The 18,401-nt window shown below is 45.6% G+C and overlaps 1 protein-coding gene across 2 annotated transcripts in view; it reads right to left on the bottom strand.

Annotated features, from left to right (window-relative positions):
- LOC307199408 (collagen alpha-4(VI) chain-like) overlaps window positions 1–18,401 on the bottom strand; it is a 94,793-nt gene that overhangs the window by 22,430 nt on the left and 53,962 nt on the right. For both annotated transcript variants that reach the window (XM_079947142.1, XM_079947141.1), the window contains 9 exons: window positions 18,190–18,243; window positions 16,153–16,188; window positions 12,524–12,586; window positions 11,522–11,584; window positions 10,107–10,169; window positions 7,971–8,033; window positions 5,557–5,607; window positions 2,259–2,294; window positions 1,088–1,150 (listed from right to left, as the gene is read on the bottom strand). In XM_079947142.1, the coding sequence (XP_079803268.1) occupies window positions 1,088–1,150; window positions 2,259–2,294; window positions 5,557–5,607; window positions 7,971–8,033; window positions 10,107–10,169; window positions 11,522–11,584; window positions 12,524–12,586; window positions 16,153–16,188; window positions 18,190–18,243 (492 nt within the window). The remainder of the gene's footprint in view (window positions 1–1,087; window positions 1,151–2,258; window positions 2,295–5,556; window positions 5,608–7,970; window positions 8,034–10,106; window positions 10,170–11,521; window positions 11,585–12,523; window positions 12,587–16,152; window positions 16,189–18,189; window positions 18,244–18,401) is intronic.

Below are 18,401 nucleotides of genomic sequence, written 5' to 3'. Positions count from 1 at the left end.
AGCTTTCATATCTCCATTTCTAACACTGCCCTCAAGTGTTACTTCATTCCTCTATCGGTATGAAATAATAATAAATTTTCCTTCAGTAATAACTCAGCCAAAATGGACCAGAAGTGCATTTGTTTTGCAAAAAGCACCACACACTACATGACACTCAGTGAGTACTCCCTGCTCTTCCTCTGTGTTGCATTTGATGCTGAAGATCTATGGGTGAAACCCCTAGATCTGGGTGAGCCATGCTGTGGCAATATTCAAAATGAATGTGTGTGTGTGTGTGTGTGTGTCCACAGCCAGATCGGCGGGGTATAAATAAATTATTATTATTATTATTATTATTATTATTATTATTATGTGTGTTTGTGTGTGTACACACACACATATAAATATATATGACAAACATAAATAAATAAACAAACAGTAAACATCCATTATAAATCACCACTTGGTCCCAGAAATAACTGGGGATCTACAGAATAATAATAATAATAATAATAATAATAATAATAATAATAATAATGTTTCTTTATACCCCGCCCTCCCCAGCCAAAGCCGGGCTCAGGGTGGCTAACAAGCAATAATAAAAATAAGTTGAATGAATACAACTTAAAAACAAAATTTAAATACAACTTAAAAAAACAAGGTTAAATACAACATTAAAATGCAGCCTCATCACAGGAGGAGAAAAGAAAAGAAAAAAGAAAGAGGGGGAGGGAATCAAGCCAAAGGCCAGGCGGAACAACTCTGTCTTACAGGCCCATATTGTCAATTAAAACAGATATTCTACTGGTTTTTCCCTAATTAGATTTTAAAATGATCTGCAGTGCACAGAAACATTTTCTTTTTCAGTGCCCTCAAAATGTTGAATAAGCCCAGAGAATATCCAGCAAATTCCCACAGAATGGGGGGGGGGGATTTTGAGTGGCCATTTTCACACAGCTCTGAGACATTATTAGACTGTCACAAATTGCGGCAACTGGATTCTAGCGTGAGGTATCTGAACGAAACCATCAGGAGCTTTAAGAACCGTTATAAAGCGAACTCTATTTTCTCACGTATCAAACCGCTTAGGATCATTTATCATCCTCACCCGTTGTCCCCTAATTCCTTTGGCGCCTTTATCTCCAGGAATGCCTGGATCTCCATCTTCACCCTAGAAAGGAATCAGAAGTAGAGTTTTGCAGCTAAGAGCTCCTGTTTGGATAGCTTATCCTTTCCTTGCACAAAAAGAAAGTTAATTTGGATCGAAGCTATTGTGTATGCCTTTGTCCTTTTATGGTAGCCTTAGTCCAAAGGGTTCCTTTCATTTATTGCCCATAATCTCATTTTCCTTCCTGAAAGAAACCCAAAGCAGCTAACAGAGAATGGAAAAACTTTATTGATACTGAATATGTTAATTATGCTGGTATTTTGTCCTAATTATGAGAATAATCAATATAACAAAACATAGCAACTATCGCAATATTCCAAAGCAACATTCGTGTCTAAACAATAATCCATTCAATTGTATTAAATACGTAAGGATTAATTCAACAACAAGGGTTCTCTTTCTGGCCAGGGTGTCACCACCCCAAATATAGCTTAATGTGTCCAACGATCAGAGCTGCTTCTTCACTAGAAGGTTTTATACCAGTGGGGAGTGCATTATCCTGTTGCCGTCCCAGAGTTGCTATGTGCTGAAGAGGAGAAAAAGGGTATGCGTTTTTGTGGCTTCCAAACCGGACCAAGGCTATGGTGCAAGGTCACAGTGTTAGGACTCCCCCTGCCCCGAACCATGGCTCCAATCCACACATCTAGTTAAAGACTATGAAAATAAGAAACATAGCACTCAAAAGGTAAAGGACTCCTGGACGGTTAAGTCCAGTCAAAGGCGACTATGGGGTTGCGGCACTCATCTCACTTTCAGGCCAAGGGAGCCGGCGTTTGTCCACAGACATCTTTCCGGGTCATGTGGCCAGCATGAATAAACTACTACTGGCACAATGGAACACCGTGACGGAAACCAGAGCACACGGAAACGCCGTTTAACTTCCCGCTGCAGTGGTATCTATTTATCTACTTGCACTGGTGTGCTTTCGAACTGCTAGGTTGGCAGGAGCTGGGACAGGGCAACGGGAGCTCACTCTGTTGTGGGGATTCGTACCACCGACCTTCTGACTGGCAAGCCCAAGAGGATTGGTGGTTTAGACCACAGCGCCACCCACATCAAAACAACCCATACAGGAAACATAAATGAGTCACTGTAGGAGTATAAGCAATACCTGCAGTCCAGGGTTTCCAGGAAATCCAGGCTGCCCCTGGAATTAAAGAAACAGAAACAAAACTTTGATCTCATGTGACTTCCTTGCTGGCCGTTTCACAACCTTTTCTTTGCTGTTGCTTTAAAAAGAATTGTTCTGTTTTCTTTTCTTTTAGATTAAACACATTTGCAATTTTGTATCTGTATTGGAGTGTGTGTTGTATTGCTTTACATATGCAACTATTTTAACTGTTTATAAATGCAAATGCAATTATATATATTACTCAGCGCAAGCCCATTGAAATAAATAGGCCATACACAGTCATGTTCATTAATTTCAATGGGTATACTCTGAGTAAAGCCAAGTTGAATGTGTCATCAAGTGTGTCTGGTGTCATATCCCAGGCAGCTTTTCTTACATCTCATGGCCACTCCAACAGTACTGCAGTTATCTGCTTCATTAGAAAAGTCAATCATCAACTTAAGAAACCTGATATGCTTGTACTGTATAGTGGACAAGGCGCCTCTCTTCCTCCATATGATCCTAATCACATGGAGGATAATGTCTGAATAGGGTGGAGCATACGAAAATGTCACTGGCTATGACAATACACCAGTTGCCCAGGTGAGTTACTCTGGCATCAAAGGAGAGGTAGAATAATGCAATAATGGAGGTGCAGATTAGTGCACTGTCAAAATCATTAATGTACCACAGTGGCGAAGTGTGGAGGCGGTTGCAGGGAGGTTGCCCTGGGCACAAAATTTGTTGGGGTTGCGCAATTTCAGCACCCAATGCTGCCTCAGTACAGCTAAGTGCTTCTGACACTGGGCTCTGTTGAAAACAGCTTCTCCATGTAAAACAGGAAATGACCTCGCCTGACAACGGAACGACTCTTCTTATCTCTACGGCTGCAATCTCCTGGGTAACGCAGATGCTTTAGGCAGTTGAACGCACATGCGTACACTGTCTGTTTCCTTCCTTCCCTCCCCGGGCACTGGCAACCCACGCTACGCCACTGATGCAGCATCAGGAAGCAAGCATCAGGAGAGTGAATCCTGAGCTGGTCACAATAAAGCCTGTAGGATCCATTCACCCTACAATATGCTAATCTTTATTGTTATTGTCCCACACAGAACAACGAAATTGGAAAAATCTACACCAGACATTCAAAAACCTACAAGCCTGTTATCCCAGCTATCCCAGTCTGGTTAGCCCCTAAAAACTCTGATACCCCATAATTGAATACCTTAAAGGTAAAGGGACCCCTGACCATTAGGTCCAGTCGTGGCCGACTCTGGGGTTGCGGCGCTCATCTCGCTTTATTGGCCGAGGGAGCTGGCGTACAGCTTCCGGGTTGTGTGGCCAGCATGACTAAGCCGCTTCTGGCAAACCAGAGCAGCGCACGGAAACGCCGTTTACCTTCCCGCCAGAGTGGTACCTATTTATCTACTTGCACTTTGACATGCTTTTGAACTGCTAGGTTGGCAGGAGCAGGGACCGAGAAACGGGAGCTCACTCCATCGCGGTGATTTGAACCGCCAACCTTCTGATCGGCCAGTCCTAGGCTTTGTGGTTTAACCCACAGCGCCACCCGCATCCCATATTGAATACTTACACTGCGTTTAAAACCAAAATCACATTTGGGTAGATACTGTTTCTCAGGTGGCTAGTCCTAGTTTTATAACCCTGTACCTTCTTCCAGAAGGCAGAAGCTGCCAAAGCATCCTTCCACATTCAACCAGAAGAACTAACTTTCCATGAAATTAGTCCTTATACATCTCCCTCTGCAGTTTTTGGACGACCGTCAGACTCCAGAATACCATACTTGATACAGGAAAGATTGTTGTGTTTCTTTCCCAATCACAACTATTTATCATGCATCGGAAGTGTTGAGCGTTGCATTCCATTCCACTGTTTGTTTTGGACACTAGAAAAAATTGGCAGGCAAATATCCAGATCTCCAGGTAATGCAACAAAATTTATACTGGCTTTTAATGTTGGTTTTGAATGGAATCTATTTTGTTATATGATCTCAGCAACATGGGTCCCTTGTCAGTTATGGAATGGGTTGCGCTTGTGGCGTTGTGCTGTCCACAATCAACAATGGAACATTACCAATGTGCTCTGCCTCACTCTCATCCAAAGGAGGCCTCTTGGCACTTTGGCTCATAAAGCTTCACTCTGCATGTGACTATGCAAAGCCAGGACATGAGCCAGCATGACAAAGGAAGCAAACTGTGCTACGAATTGGCTGCCCTTTCTTCTGAGAAGGGGGCAATTTAGGGCTCTGCAAGTGGTGTGCACGCATTGGGCCCTGAGCGCTGTCTCAAAGCCCAGAAAGCAAGGCGTTGGGCTTTGGGAAGGAGGCATGAGGCTCTGGTAGGATCCTAGAGCCCTCCCACCTCCTTCCCAAAGCCTACTTAGCACTATCCCAGCTTTGGGAAGCAGGCGGGAGAGCTCCAGGATTTTGGCCTCGCACAGGGCACCAAATCCACCACTGAGCTGGACTTAGCAAAGCATAACGACTTGGATGTAAGCGTTGCTTTGTTCTGCTCCTGACCCTTTTTGCACACAGTCACTACAAGCACGCTTCTCTGATCCCTACCAGTAAATTAATAAGCATTCCTGCATTAACAAAGATTAGGATTCCCACACCCAAGCAGGCAAACAGACCCAAGATTTTGGAAACTGCTCGCAGTGGTGACAAACAGCCATGTATGGGTGCAAGTGTGATCAAGGGAACTTTTAACAGACTGGCTGGCAAGTATGGGCTGTGTTTGCTAAACAAAATGAGAATGGTTACATCCCCAATGTGTGCGTTAGCTTGGCCGGTAGAGCACGAGACTCTTAATCTCAGGATTGTAGGTTTGAGCCCCACATTGGGCAATATATTCCTGTGTTGCAGGACCAGGTGACCTTTGTGGCCCCTTCCAAGTCTACAATTCAATGATTCTATGAGTCTATTCAACAGTGCTCAATAAATCCAGATAACTATTGGAGGCACAAGCCACCAGGAACATCTGCACAAGCCCAACAGCAACAAAAGAAATCTGTGCAAGGGAACCCTCGTTTTCTTTTAATGAGGTTTCCATAAGATTGCACTGCCTGCTGTTAGTGGTTGTCGCTGTATAGCAGGGATGGTGAAGCTGTTACCCTACAGATGTTGCTGGACTCTAACTTGCATGAACCCCAGCCAGCACAGCTAATGCTCAAGGATTATGGGAGTTTAGTCCAAAAATATCTGTAGGGCCACAGGTTCCCCACCCCCGCTGCAGAGCGATAGTTCACTGCGACCGAAACTTCACAGCATGGCTCTCACCTTTGCTCCTTTTCGTCCTTGTATACCATAGCCATTGTCACCATCTAGCCCCTGCAAGGAATAGAAAAATCAAAAGAATTTTTAAAAAAGACTTTTAGGGCCGGCCCTACTATTAGACAGAGTGAGTGTAGTTAGAGTCATGAAAGGAAAGGAAATTGCTAGGATTGCATTCAGCAAAGTTCTATTCAAAGTAGTCCGGGTGAAACAAATCGGGCAGGCCATCAGCCTGGGCAGCCCGGGTCTTCCTGTTATATACCTGCTGGGATTGACAAGGCATATGACCCTCACTTGAATCTCATTAAACTCTTTGGGGGGAAATTAGCATCAGACATCATGTGCATGGAAGTTGCCAAATCAATTAACCAACTACGGTTATAGTTAATAGCTCCAGTTTTCCTATAACTTGATATAGCTGGATAGTTCTGATGAACTGCAAAAGCATTTTTAGTTTGCTTGCTGTTGCTACCCTTTTCTTTCTTAGTGCCGCTTTGTTTTGTACGATTCTTTGCAAATGAAGAAAAACAACTTTTCTGCTTGTATATGTTGATAATATAATTTTGGTTACTGGGGACAAACAAGATTGTACAAAAACAAGTCCTGACTGTGACAAAGGTGACCTGTGTGCTTGCTTGCTTGCTTGCTTAACAGCTGCTGGGAATTTCAAGGTCCCTGCTCTCCCTTCTTATGGTCTTTGTACTGGACCAGGAGACTCCAGTACAAGAGAGCATTCCATGTCAAGAAGGAGGGCAAGTGGGCACCCTATCAAATGACAGGACAGGAGCTACACGGAGCAGGAGCTTTCCACTGGTGGTGCTTCACTCTTCCCAGACCTGCTCTCTTTTGGCCTATATTTTGGATCTTTAGAGGAAGGCTTTGGAAGAACAGGTTGACAAGTCTTATCAGCCGCTGACGTATAAGTGGATTTTATTTGCTGCTGTTCTGGGCTTCTGGTGCACCAGGGTTTACACCAGTGTAATAGAGTTGGCCAGGATGCCGGAAGGGATACAATTTACAAGCTTTCTCCATTATCTGCACAGCAGGGGGTGTTCAGTTAACAGTGCTAAAGCTGAGCTGAAGCATTCCCTGCTGGTTACCTGCTTTCAGCAACAGGGGTCGCTGCTTGGTAAAACCCAGTTGGTTATCTGTCAGATTCTAGAGCTCCCTATTGGTGGCTCTTAGGTAATTCACAAAATACAGAGTCCATTCATAAAACACATAAAGCATAAAGCAGTAACATAAATCTCCATTGATACATATTAGGTGTATATTTCAGCCGTTGAACATACAGGTTTATGGCCATGCTGTAGTGTAGTGCTTACGCAACTGTGAATAAAAGGTGGCTGGGCTCATCATCCCAGGGTTTGGGGGGGAGGTGACAAAACTGATTTCCAATAAGTGCCTCCCCTTTATTTCCATAACAAGTCCTTGAGTCTGTACTCTGAATAGTGACACCAGGGACCTAGAAGGTGCAGGGCTTGTCAGTCCAACCCCTGCACAGTCTCATCAGAGTTGACCTTAAGGCAATTGGAGCAATTGGGCCAAATTGGGCCCTGCATGCCGCTCCTAAGGGGGTCCCCGCACCAGGGCAATCTAGATGGATTTTATTTATATCTATAAGATTTTGCAGACTTTGGCTGTGAACTGGGGCCCTACAAAAACAAATTCAAGTTGTGCCCCACTGCTTCAAATTGGGCCCACTGGCTAGCCCTAAGTCTCATAGTTGCTGGGCCTGAGTTGCCCTACCCTTGCATGAAGTCTTGGGTTTACAATTTTGGGAGAGGGGAGACTGTGGCACTGGGGAGAGATCAAGCTGGTGAGGCCCCCTAGATTCAGAGGACTGAGTTGCCTGGCCTCGCATGAAGTCTTGGGTTTGCAATTTTGGGAGACGGGAGACTGCCCACTGGGGAGCAGGCAGGCTGGCGAGGCCCCCTAGATTTAGAGGCCCTAGACTTCAGCCTATACATAAATTCAGCACTGTTGAGAAGAAATGACTGGCATCTTGGCAAGAAACCCACAAACTGTTTCCTTGGCACATCTTCTACAGGACAAGTTACTTGTTGCAGTTTTACTCTTGTGAACCATTGTGCCAAATCTGGCAGTGATATCTTAAGAAGTGTCCACATTGGTGCAGTTTGGAATGTTTTGGTCTGCCATCTGGATTCAAGATGGCGGCTGATGGATTTTTTTTATAAAGCTCCTCCATCTTGGGAACCGTCGTGCCAAGTTTGCCAATGATATCTCAAGAGGTTTCCAAATGTGTAGGGAACAGACAGAAAGATGGACAGATACACGACTTTCCAGTAGAGGAAGAAAAAGGATGAAGGAAAATCAAACGGAGCAACCGTTCTTTTTCAGAGGCGAAGAGAAATTCAGTCACAAACGTCAAGACTCAGAATCAGAAAGGCAAAACTCACAATCAAGCCTCTTGGTCCAGGTAGCCCCTGTAGGCCTTTTTCTCCAAGATCACCATGTTCTCCCTTTCACACAGTACAAAACAGAGATTAACCATTAAATACGGACCAATAGTACAGACCAATTTTATTGTTTTGGTGTCTATAGTCTAGCTCTCGATGAGGCAGCAAACTCAGGACTGTCTGTACTGCGACAGACTGAAAGTGGGGGCTTCCATAATGGATAGCTCCTCCAAACAAAATAATCCCCTTTACATAGAAAACTAGATTTCAGACAGAAGGCTTCTAGCTTAGCCTTCTCCCTGACAGACTGCTGATTATATGAAACACTGGTTACCATTAGAGTTGATGAAGCTTTGGGTGAAATGTTCAGACGTGTGTGAAGGGGCATGTTAGCACCTCATTCTAATACCCACCTATAGAAAAACTAGGCCTCAAGTTTCCCCATGAGGAAAAGGCCAGGCCAGAGAAGTCTATGGAACTTATTTAGGGTTGCCACATTTCAAGTACAGTGGTGCCTCGCAAGACGAAATTAATTCGTTCCGCGAGTCTCTTCGTCTTGCGGTTTTTTCGTCTTGCGAAGCACGGCTATTAGCGGCTTAGCGGCTTAGAAAAAAGGGGGGAACTCGCAAGAACTTGCAAGACGTTTCCATAGGGAAATTCGTCTTGCGAAGCACCTCAAAAAAGGAAAACTCTTTCGTCTAGCGAGTTTTTCGTCTTGTGAGGCATTCGTCTTGTGGGGCACCACTGTAGTAAAAATCTGGACACATTTGGGGGGGAATCGCCCCAAAGGTTGTTGAGCTTCCTGGTTCTGTTTGCAAACCCCCAGACATTTTGCTGATTTTTCAAAAAAATTCCCTGTGTACTAATTTCGCTGTTTGGGGTCTCAGGAAAAATCGGGCATATGGCAACCCTAACTTATTTTAAATGGCAGGTGGTACCAAATAATAGACTATCTGTAAGAGTTATTTTATTTTAAAATATCATCCCCTATGTTAGATATGGGTGATCACCATCATGAACTCCACAACAATTCGGTGAGCCATTTGAAGTAAAGATAGCAACCAACAGCTTTTTCATTCCAGAGAATTTTAGTGAGTTTGAGCAGGGGACTGAACAGGGCAGAAGGCAGGGAGGTAAACAGTAGGTGCCACCAATGCCAGGCAAAGCCAACAGAGTGGCAGCACACACACACACACACACACACACACACACCCTCTTCTGCTGATCTTAGGAGAAGAGGGCAGCCCTTTTAAGTATTCTGACCTCCTCCCAAGTCATTTAAGGCAGGGGTTGCCAGCTTGGCACCCATGGGCACAAGGGTGCCCACCAATGCCAGCGTGGTGTGGTGGTAGCTTTTTTCATTCATTCATTCAGCCTTTATTGGCATAACAGGGAGCCTTCCCATACTGTTCTGTGTTGCTGTTTCTTTTTCTGCTCTGACATTTTGCGTCATACAACGCCACAACGCCAGCGTGGTTAAGAGTGGTGGACTAGTAATCTGGTGAACCGGGTTTGCTTCCCTGCTCCTCCACATGCAGCTGCTGGGTGACCTTGGGCCAGTCACACTTCTTTGAAGTCTCTCAGCCTCACTCACCTTACAGAGTGTTTGTTGTGGGGGAGGAAGGGAAAGAAGATTGTTAGCTGCTTTGAGACTCCTTAAAGGGAGTGAAAGGCGGGATATCAAGTCCAAACTCATCCTTCTCTTCTTCTTCTTCTTCTTCTTCTTCTTCTTCCTCCTAACAGCCACCGTTTTGTGATATGCCACACATCCCACGGTGGCCATTTTGTGACTGGGGCCCACGGAATTTTCTCAAAATTCCATATGTGCCCAGCAGCCCCCAAAAGTTAACGGCCCCTGATTTAGGCCATTCATCAAGGGGTTAACCAGTGCTTTGAATTGCAAGACAAATAGGCAGCAGCCAGTCAATACAAAAGTGGACTCGCACGTTCCAAAGAACCAGCTCCAGATACATTTTGTACCGAGTATAAAAGTACAAAAATATTTACAGCCCTGCTCAATTGCTACATAGAGCTGTTCTTTATACTGGACAAAACGAAGGCTGCGTTTTACTTCGGAAGAAACGTGTTTAGACACTTTGTCGAATCACAAAAGGTACTGTTGGAATCAGTTCTTACCTTCTGACCTCTAGGTCCTTCTTTCCCTATGGAGCCAGGCGCGCCACCGATTCCTTGACTACCCTCCAATCAGAAACACATATCGAAAGTCACATTAAGAAAACCACAGCAATCATTGGCAGCCAGTTAAATAGCTTTTGTGTTTTCTCTATAATCCCATCCAGGTTTCAGCAGTCCTAAATGACGTCTGTTCAACTACTACAGAAGAAAGGGCAGGCATAGAATCATAGAACTGTAGACATATATACACTAAAGGCATTTATTTCTTTTAAAAGCGTCAGTCCGCATCTTATGATAGAATGCAGCTGAACAGATGAATAGGCAACGTGAGGCCCCAAAGTCGTATTTGGAGGGATTTTACTTGTTCAGAGAAAGTAGAAGTGAGAAAGTCATTTCAGAGGAAAGCTTTGGAGATGCCGGGAGCTGACATGACTCAGAAGTCTGGATGAATGGAGGGAAAGGGAAAACTAGGAACAAGGATTTCTGCAAATGACCCTAGAAGCAGCTTGCAAATTTAAACACGCTGTAATGGTTGTAAGGGGGTTACTTGTGCGTAAATTGCCTTTGGTTTAGTTTGATTGCTTGCCCAACCATGCTTAGGCTCACAGTTCGCCCTCCGTGACCTGTTAGTCACTTGCAGAATCTGTCAGTGGGCGTTTCTTGAACCTCTTCCAGCATAAAAGCTGTTTGACGCCAAGTCTCCGCCTATGTTCCCTGCGCGGAACTCGTCTGCGCAAGTAAGGGGAAGGCTGGGGCGTGCCAGCGCTCTCTCCACTAGATTCTGGTGAAAGGTCTCGGAGCCCTGTCTCCAATTCCTCCATCTCCCTCTCTTCTCTACTGGTGTTACGCTGAATTCCTTCCCCCCTGCTGGTTCCCTCTCCGGCATCGCTCTGGAGCCCTGCCTCCGCCTCTCGCTCTGATGTCAGTTCCCTGACACACGCATTGGCTGAAATGCACATATAAATCATTGGAAGCCACCCAGAGTGGCAGGGGCAGCCCAGTCAGTTGGGCATCATCATCAATGAACACGAGCAAAATTCAGGCTCAAAAGCACTCTCCATACTTTTGCATAGATCAAAAATTAAAAACTCATGATACAGTGCATAAGCCAAGTCAGGATGCTCTACTACAGTTGTAAAGTATAGACCACAAAAACCGTGACTAGGAACAAAATACTTGTGCAGAGAAATATCTGGGGAATGTATAAGAGGCGAGTGGCCTTCGCTTGGGGCTCACACGGTCTCTCCCTGCTGAAATTAGGCTTGCAAGAAGCTTTCTCTTGAAGCCAGCAGCAGAATAGGTAGTGGTGTGCGATTGGTTATGTCTGTGGTGCCCGCAACAGTTTCTCCATTTTGCAAATGTTCCCATGGACTCAAAAAGACTGGCGAAGTAAGACATATCATTTTAGGACATACTTGGGGTCCTGGAAAGCCTTGAAGTCCTCGAGGTCCAGGTATTCCTCGTAAACCTGGTGTACCCTGAGTGACACAGGAGACAAAGGAATATGTTAGGGTTCCAAGGGGTTGCTCGGCTGTGAAGCCTTGCTTTTGATGCCAAAATAAACTTTATCTGTCCAGAGCACCACTCGCCTGTGGCTGGCTCATTCACTGGCAGTATCCGTGAGTGGGCGGTCCTTAAACCTTCCCCAGCAAAGTACCGTAATTTTTGCTCTATAAGACTCACTTTTTCCCTCCTAAAAAGTAAGGGGAAATGTGTGTGCGTCTTATGGAGTGAATGCAGGCTGCGCAGCGATCCCAGAAGCCAGAACAGCAAGAGGGATTGCTGCTTTCACTGTGCCACAATCCCTCTTGCTGTTCTGGCTCCTGAGATTCAGAATATATTTTTTTTCTTGTTTTCCTCCTCCAAAAACTAGGTGCGTCTTGTGGTCTGGTGCGTCTTATAGAGCAAAAAATACGGTGGTTTCTTGGCGCCCAGTCTGCGTCTCCCCTCTCGGCGTGAACGCTTACTGCGCAAGGAGGGCGTGGGTAACGGAGGGCCTCTCTCCTCCCCGCTTTGCCCAGGCAAGGTTTTCTGGCACCGCCTCGCCTCCTCCGAGCCCTGAAGCTCCTCTCCACTGGAGGCGTGGTTACTCTCCTCCGCTGAGGAGGAGCTGCTTCCCACGATCTTTGGGGGGGTCTCTGTAATCCATCTGGCTTTTCCCCTCTCCCCCCTTAGCCGATGGCAGTTCCCTAACAGAATACAATCGTTTTTTGATGCATGTTGACCAAGCCCCAGATGCAGCCTTATTTTAGTGGCTCTGGCCTGTTGATGCAACCGCTTCAATACACAATGGCTACTGGAAACAAATCCTACCTGTTTCGATTCACAACCTGCAGAGTCAGTCATTGCAATATGCAGAATTCAGCTTTGACAAGACACCCCTCTAAGCACGGCAACAGAACACAGATTTATATTACCTGGTTTCCTTGTAGCCCCATCTCACCAGGAAGACCTGGATTGCCTTCATTTCCTTTTAGGCCCTGTCAAAGAGAAGAGAAAAGTACTAAAGGAGACACACATTTCTGACCTGTGAGAGTGAAATGCAGTTTCTGCCCAGATATTAACTACCAGAAACTTGATCTCGCGCACAGTCAACCACAACCTCGACAACAAAACAGCAACAACATGCCACTGTCAAAAACTATATTGTTTAGACAGTATTGTTTTCAATATGACTTTTTTTGTTAATTTTTTGAAGTTTTTATGGATACTTTGGTTGATTTTATTCTTATATGTTGTATCCTGCATTGTTATATTTTGACTAAAGTTGAGAATGATAAATACGTCCATAAATAAGTACTTGTCTCCTCTGTAGAGTTGGTGGCCCCAGCTGATTCATGTGTAGAAGCATTGCTACCATCCATTGCTGCCATTTTAACTTCCCACAGTGTCCTGACCGAAGCATCACTCCTAGGCATTGTGGGAAAACTAAATGGTGGATCCAAACTGCGTGGCCTGGAGAGATGAGGACACATGTTAACAAACCTGGGGGGCTAGGGCTGCCCAACCATGCAGGGTGCCAGGCTTAACAGATGATGGGCCCTCTGTTGCTAAAAGAGTGTTCATACGTTCATCATGGGTTGGGCCTTAGGGATGTGAATGAAGGTACTTAAGTATCATGGAGGAGGAGGATGCTGACCCTCTTGGTCTAATTTTTCCTTTCTGACAAAGAGATGGAAAAAGCAAAGCAAACAGACCCATAATTACCACCCTTTCGAAACATCAGGTAGTTCAACTGGCGCTTTTTGCCTGAATCCCTGGAGCAAAAATGATGGGAGCTGTTTCCAAAGCTTTAGTTTGGTGACAAAAGAAAAATTACCAGGAGGAGCTGTAATCCGAGAAAACATTTATTGACACCTAAGGCAATCATTAACCGGCATGGGGTTTGTAAGGAAACAAAGAAAGCATTGTTGAGTAATGCTCAACTTTGGACAGAAAAGCGGTCTGCTGTGACAATTTAAACGTGTGTTTGTGGCAGGATGGGGAGAAGTAAATTCAGATAAAAGCCAAAGCCTGCAGGGCCCTCTACGGCTCCAAAGTAAAATTGACACTGCAAAGAAAACATCTTACAAAGAAGCTGGTGTTGTAAAGTTGGCAGAAGCAGGTGTGTAAGAGATGTGTAAACTTCGGGCAAGCGACATTTCATTTTGAGGCCAAACTCCCTTCATCCCACTGCGAAAATGAAGAACATAAAATGAGTCTGGCTGGAGCAGACCCAATGATTATTCAGTCTATCATTCCATTTGCAACAGGGACCAGCCAAAAGGCCCGGGAAACCTATAAGCGTGGCTTAAAAGCAACAGAGCTTAGGAAGAGAGGGATTTGTTTTATTTATGTCAATGTCACCTGCATTCATTCATCTTTTACACCCCGTTTCCACATCATTCTGCAAAAGCATTTTAGGGCATTTTACCCTAAAATTTTACTGGTTTTCCCAGTAGTGATGTATGGAAGTGAGAGCTGGACCATAAAGAAGGCTGATCGCCGAAGAATTGATGCTTTTGAATTATGGTGCTGGAGGAGACTCTTGAGAGTCCCATGGACTGCAAGAAGATCAAACGTATCCATTCTTAAGGAAATCAGCCCTGAGTGCTCACTGGAAGGACAGATCCTGAAGCTGAGGCTCCAATACTTTGGCCACCTCATGAGAAGAGAAGACTCCCTGGAAAAGACCCTGATGTTGGGAAAGATGGAGGGCACAAGGAGAAGGGGACGACAGAGGACGAGATGGTTGGACAGTGTTCTCGAAGCTACCAGCATGAGTTTGACCAAACTGCGGGAGGCAGTGGAAGGCAGGAGTGCCTGTCGTGCTCTGGTCCATGGGGTCACGAAGAGTCGGACACGACTAAACGACTAAACAACAACAATCCTAAAATACCCTTTCTGGCATATAGACATTTCTGTAAATGCACATTCTTATATGCATGTTGGTGCATTTGAATCAAGAAACGTATCACAAAAGCAAAAGAAATGCAAAGGCCGAATGATAACTGCATGCTGATCCACATAGGCAGACTGGGCAAAATTCCTAAGGAACTGCTAGTCAGTGACAGGCTGCCTTTGGAAGAAAAGAAAAGTTTCAAATCGTGATTTATTAATTCAGCCCAAGGAGATGAGGGGGTCTCATCATAGCCCTGCCAAGTAAGTTAGGCTGAAATGTAGTGAGTGGCTCAAGGCCACCCATTCAGCTTCATGGCTTGTTTGCAAGCAGTGGTGTAGCATCAGTTGCTGCCACCCGGGATGAGCACAATTTTGCTGGGTGGGGGAACGCCAGCCCAGGCCTCACCGGCAACACTGCTGGAGTGACCCCACTCCTACCAGAGCAAAACAGGGCAGCGTTGAGCTGCCTTCCTGCCCATGCAGGGGAGAGCTTGGCCGGTCAATGCAGCCTGATTCATGCCCACTCAAAAATTGTGCACCCTGGGACACAGCCCCCCTGGTACCCTCCCACTCTATGCCCCAGTTTGCAAGAGCTGCTCGCGTCTATAGCCAATGCACAGAGGGGGCAGCAGGAGCACCCTGATACCCACACACTTCCCAGACCCATACTTGACATCCGCCCAGTGAACCGAATGTTGGTGAATGTTGGCTAGCCTGGTTCAGCTGCATTTGCATAGCATGCCGCCTCCCTGTGATGTTTGACTCAGCACACAGACACTGGGAAGCAGCATCAGAAGACATGCGGCCATCAGAGGTTTGCTAGCAGACATTCCTATTACTACCTCCTCCATGCAGTTGCTATATATAGGGAGGGAGATATTTTGAACACTTCTACATTAAAAAAAGGGACGTGGGTGGCGCTGTGGGTTAAACCACAGTGCCTAGGACTTGCCGATCAGAAGGTAAGCGGTTCGAATCCCCATGACGGGGTAAACTCCTGTTGCTCGGTCCCTGCTCCTGCCAACCTAGCAGTTCGAAAGCACGTCAAAGTGCAAGTAGATAAATAGGTACTGCTCCGGCGGGAAGGTAAACGGCGTTTCCGTGCGCTGCTCTGGTTCGCCAGAAGCGGCTTAGTCATGCTGGCAACATGACTCGGAAGCTGTACACCGGCTCCCTCGGCCAGTAAAGCGAGATGAGTGCCGCAACCCCAGAGTCGGCCACAACTGGATCTAATGGTCAAGGGTCCCTTTACCTTTTACATTTTTAAAAAAATAATAATGCACAAGCTTAGATGAGGATTTGAGAAATTCCATGAAGCCTAAACCGGGATTAAGAATTAACCACAAACTCAGATCTTGAAACAGCAGTTTTCAAACTGCTGCATGTTTCAAACTGTGGTCCTTCCAGTCTTCCTGATCAATTTCCACTGATCAGTTGCGCCACTGGATTATCAAGAACAAACAATGCCCTTGTTTTCATGAAAGGCACAGCTCTCCTTTCGATTTCTAGCTCCGCAAGTCAAGGACATTCCAGCTTCAGAACAGGAAGGGAACACAAGTCATCACTATTCAGAATGGCAATGCCAGTTCCTGCATCGGTTCCAGTAATAAGGGACAAAAGCTAATAATAATACATTCAACATTATGTGAGTGCAGTGGCTACTGACCTCTAAGCCAGGACGACCTCTACGGCCATTGGGACCCTAAACGAAAGGGGAGGAAACAGCTTTTAAAACAAGTTTTATAGAATGGCACTTTATATATCCACTTATACATCATAAAAAAAAAAATGCATTTTCCCACCACCACCAAAAAAGATGGCAATAAATGACATACATTTGCATTACAATTTGCAAATGTCAAGTTATATGTATCTAACTTTGCAAGTACAGAGTATCAATCATGCAGAAGAACTGCCCTTTCCTCTCCTCACCCTGCATAACCGCAAAATCTACTCCAGAGGGTCTTCCAGCTCCCTGGAGAAGATTTTGAGGGGGCCCAAGCAGCAGGCCGTAGAGGAGAGGAGGGGAAATTCTGTTGCACAAGCAGAAGTCTGATGCACTAACAGAACAGCAGCACTGGATATGCCCCAGTTACTACTATTAAACTGAGATGCACTGTACTTCTCTAACAGGGAAGACTACCAGTAGGTGACAAGCGTGGGTGGCCAATCTGCTATTGATGGGTAACTCCTGCTCTCCCTCATTATGGTTCTTTAAACCAGATTTGGACCAGGCAGCCCTTCAAATAGGGGACTCCTTCAAGTGGAGGACTGTTCTTTGTAAAGCATGGCCACCATAACTGTAGAATATTACCTATGGTAAATATTCATCTTACATCAGACCCTTCCAAGTCAATGAAGAGGCTAGTCAGCTGCTCCAGCTCCGCAATGGGACGATTGCTACCTCTGCTTACTTAGAGGTGCTTTGTTGACCTGCATTTTAAACCACCAGGAGTTAAAACCGGCTAGCCAGTTTGCAGTGAAGCTAAGTTAGTTTATAGGGGAACAAAAAGTCACCAGCAGATGAAAGAGAAGCATTACCTAAAGTGTCTAAGATGAGCAGTGAAAGGCCTCAGGTTGCAGTAGGCCACGAGTTGGCAACTTTTTGATAAACTCAGCCTACCAATGCTGGGTAGCATTTGGGCCCAATTGGCGCTGTGGGTTAAACCACAGAGCCTAGGACTTGCCAATCAGAAGGTTGGCAGTTCGAATCCCCATGATGGGGTGAGCTCCCGTTGCTCAGTCCCTGCTCCTGCCAACCTAGCAGTTCAAAAGCACGTCAAAGTGCAAGTAGATAAATAGGTACCACTCCGGCGGGAAGGTAAACGGCGTTTCTGTGCGCTGCTCTGATTCGCCAGAAGTGGATTAATCATGCTGGCCAGCTGTACGCTGGCTCCCTTGGCCAATAAAGCAAGATGAGCGCCACAACCCCAGAGTCGGCCACGACTGGACCTAATGGTCAGGGGTCCCTTTACCTTTACCTTTTACCTATGGCTTACAGCACAAGCCCATGCGTAATTGATTCAAAAGTAATTCAACAGGGCTTATGTCAGAGAATGGTCTGAAACAGAGGATTGGGAAATGCAATCTCAGGCATATCAGCTCCTCTTTGAAGAGGAGGAGCGGGGGAGATCCACCCTCACTGTTCCCAGCGGTTTCAGAAGCAGAGGGAGACACAAACACTGAGCAGCTTAGATAGGAGTTAGCTAGCTACGAGATAATGGACAGAGAAACAGAAGGGAGGGAATAGCCAGCAGATATGACATTACAGAGTGTGGGGTACCCCCCTTCCCAAGAACTAGGAGGTCCGTCCATATTAGAGAACAAAGAATGCAGAGAGGAGGAACTTCCCGTTGGCGCCCAGGATGTTGCGGGAGATGGAAAGGGGAGGAGTTAGAGTAGCTTGTGGGTCCTATCTCTCCTTGTGGAGAGATGTGGATTTTTGCTTGCAGTCAGATGATTTAATACAAAGGACTATAAAATATAAAGTGCTCGTTAATTCTTGTCTGTGAAGTCAGACTCTCCACACCTGACAGCTTAGTTGCAGAAAAGAGTGTACAGGATTGCAACATAATCTTGGGGGGTTCTGTTCTGTTTTTTTTGAAGTAGTTACATAGGAAGAAAGGAAGTGTTTGTCCCCTGTAAACTGAGCCATAGCATTTCCTTTATGCATTTACATATTCTCTATTACAGCTGCTCTTACATTTGCACCCTTCTCGCCTGGCTCTCCTTGCACTCCATCAGTTCCCGGGTCCCCCTGCAGAACACAGTGAGATTACTAAATTACATTTGTGCCTTTGACATACTCCAGCATCAGACATCTGTGATGAACACTGACATGTAATTCAAGGCAAACATACTCATCCGAATAGTTGCGGTACGGCATTGCTTTGTCAGCAGTTTCACCGTAGCCAA

This window comes from Podarcis cretensis (assembly GCF_951804945.1).
Source record: "Podarcis cretensis genome assembly, chromosome: 12".
NCBI classification, from domain to species: Eukaryota; Metazoa; Chordata; class Lepidosauria; order Squamata; family Lacertidae; genus Podarcis; species Podarcis cretensis.
The sequence above is the reverse complement of the archived record's forward strand: the minus strand, read 5'-3'. Positions and strand labels throughout refer to the sequence as shown.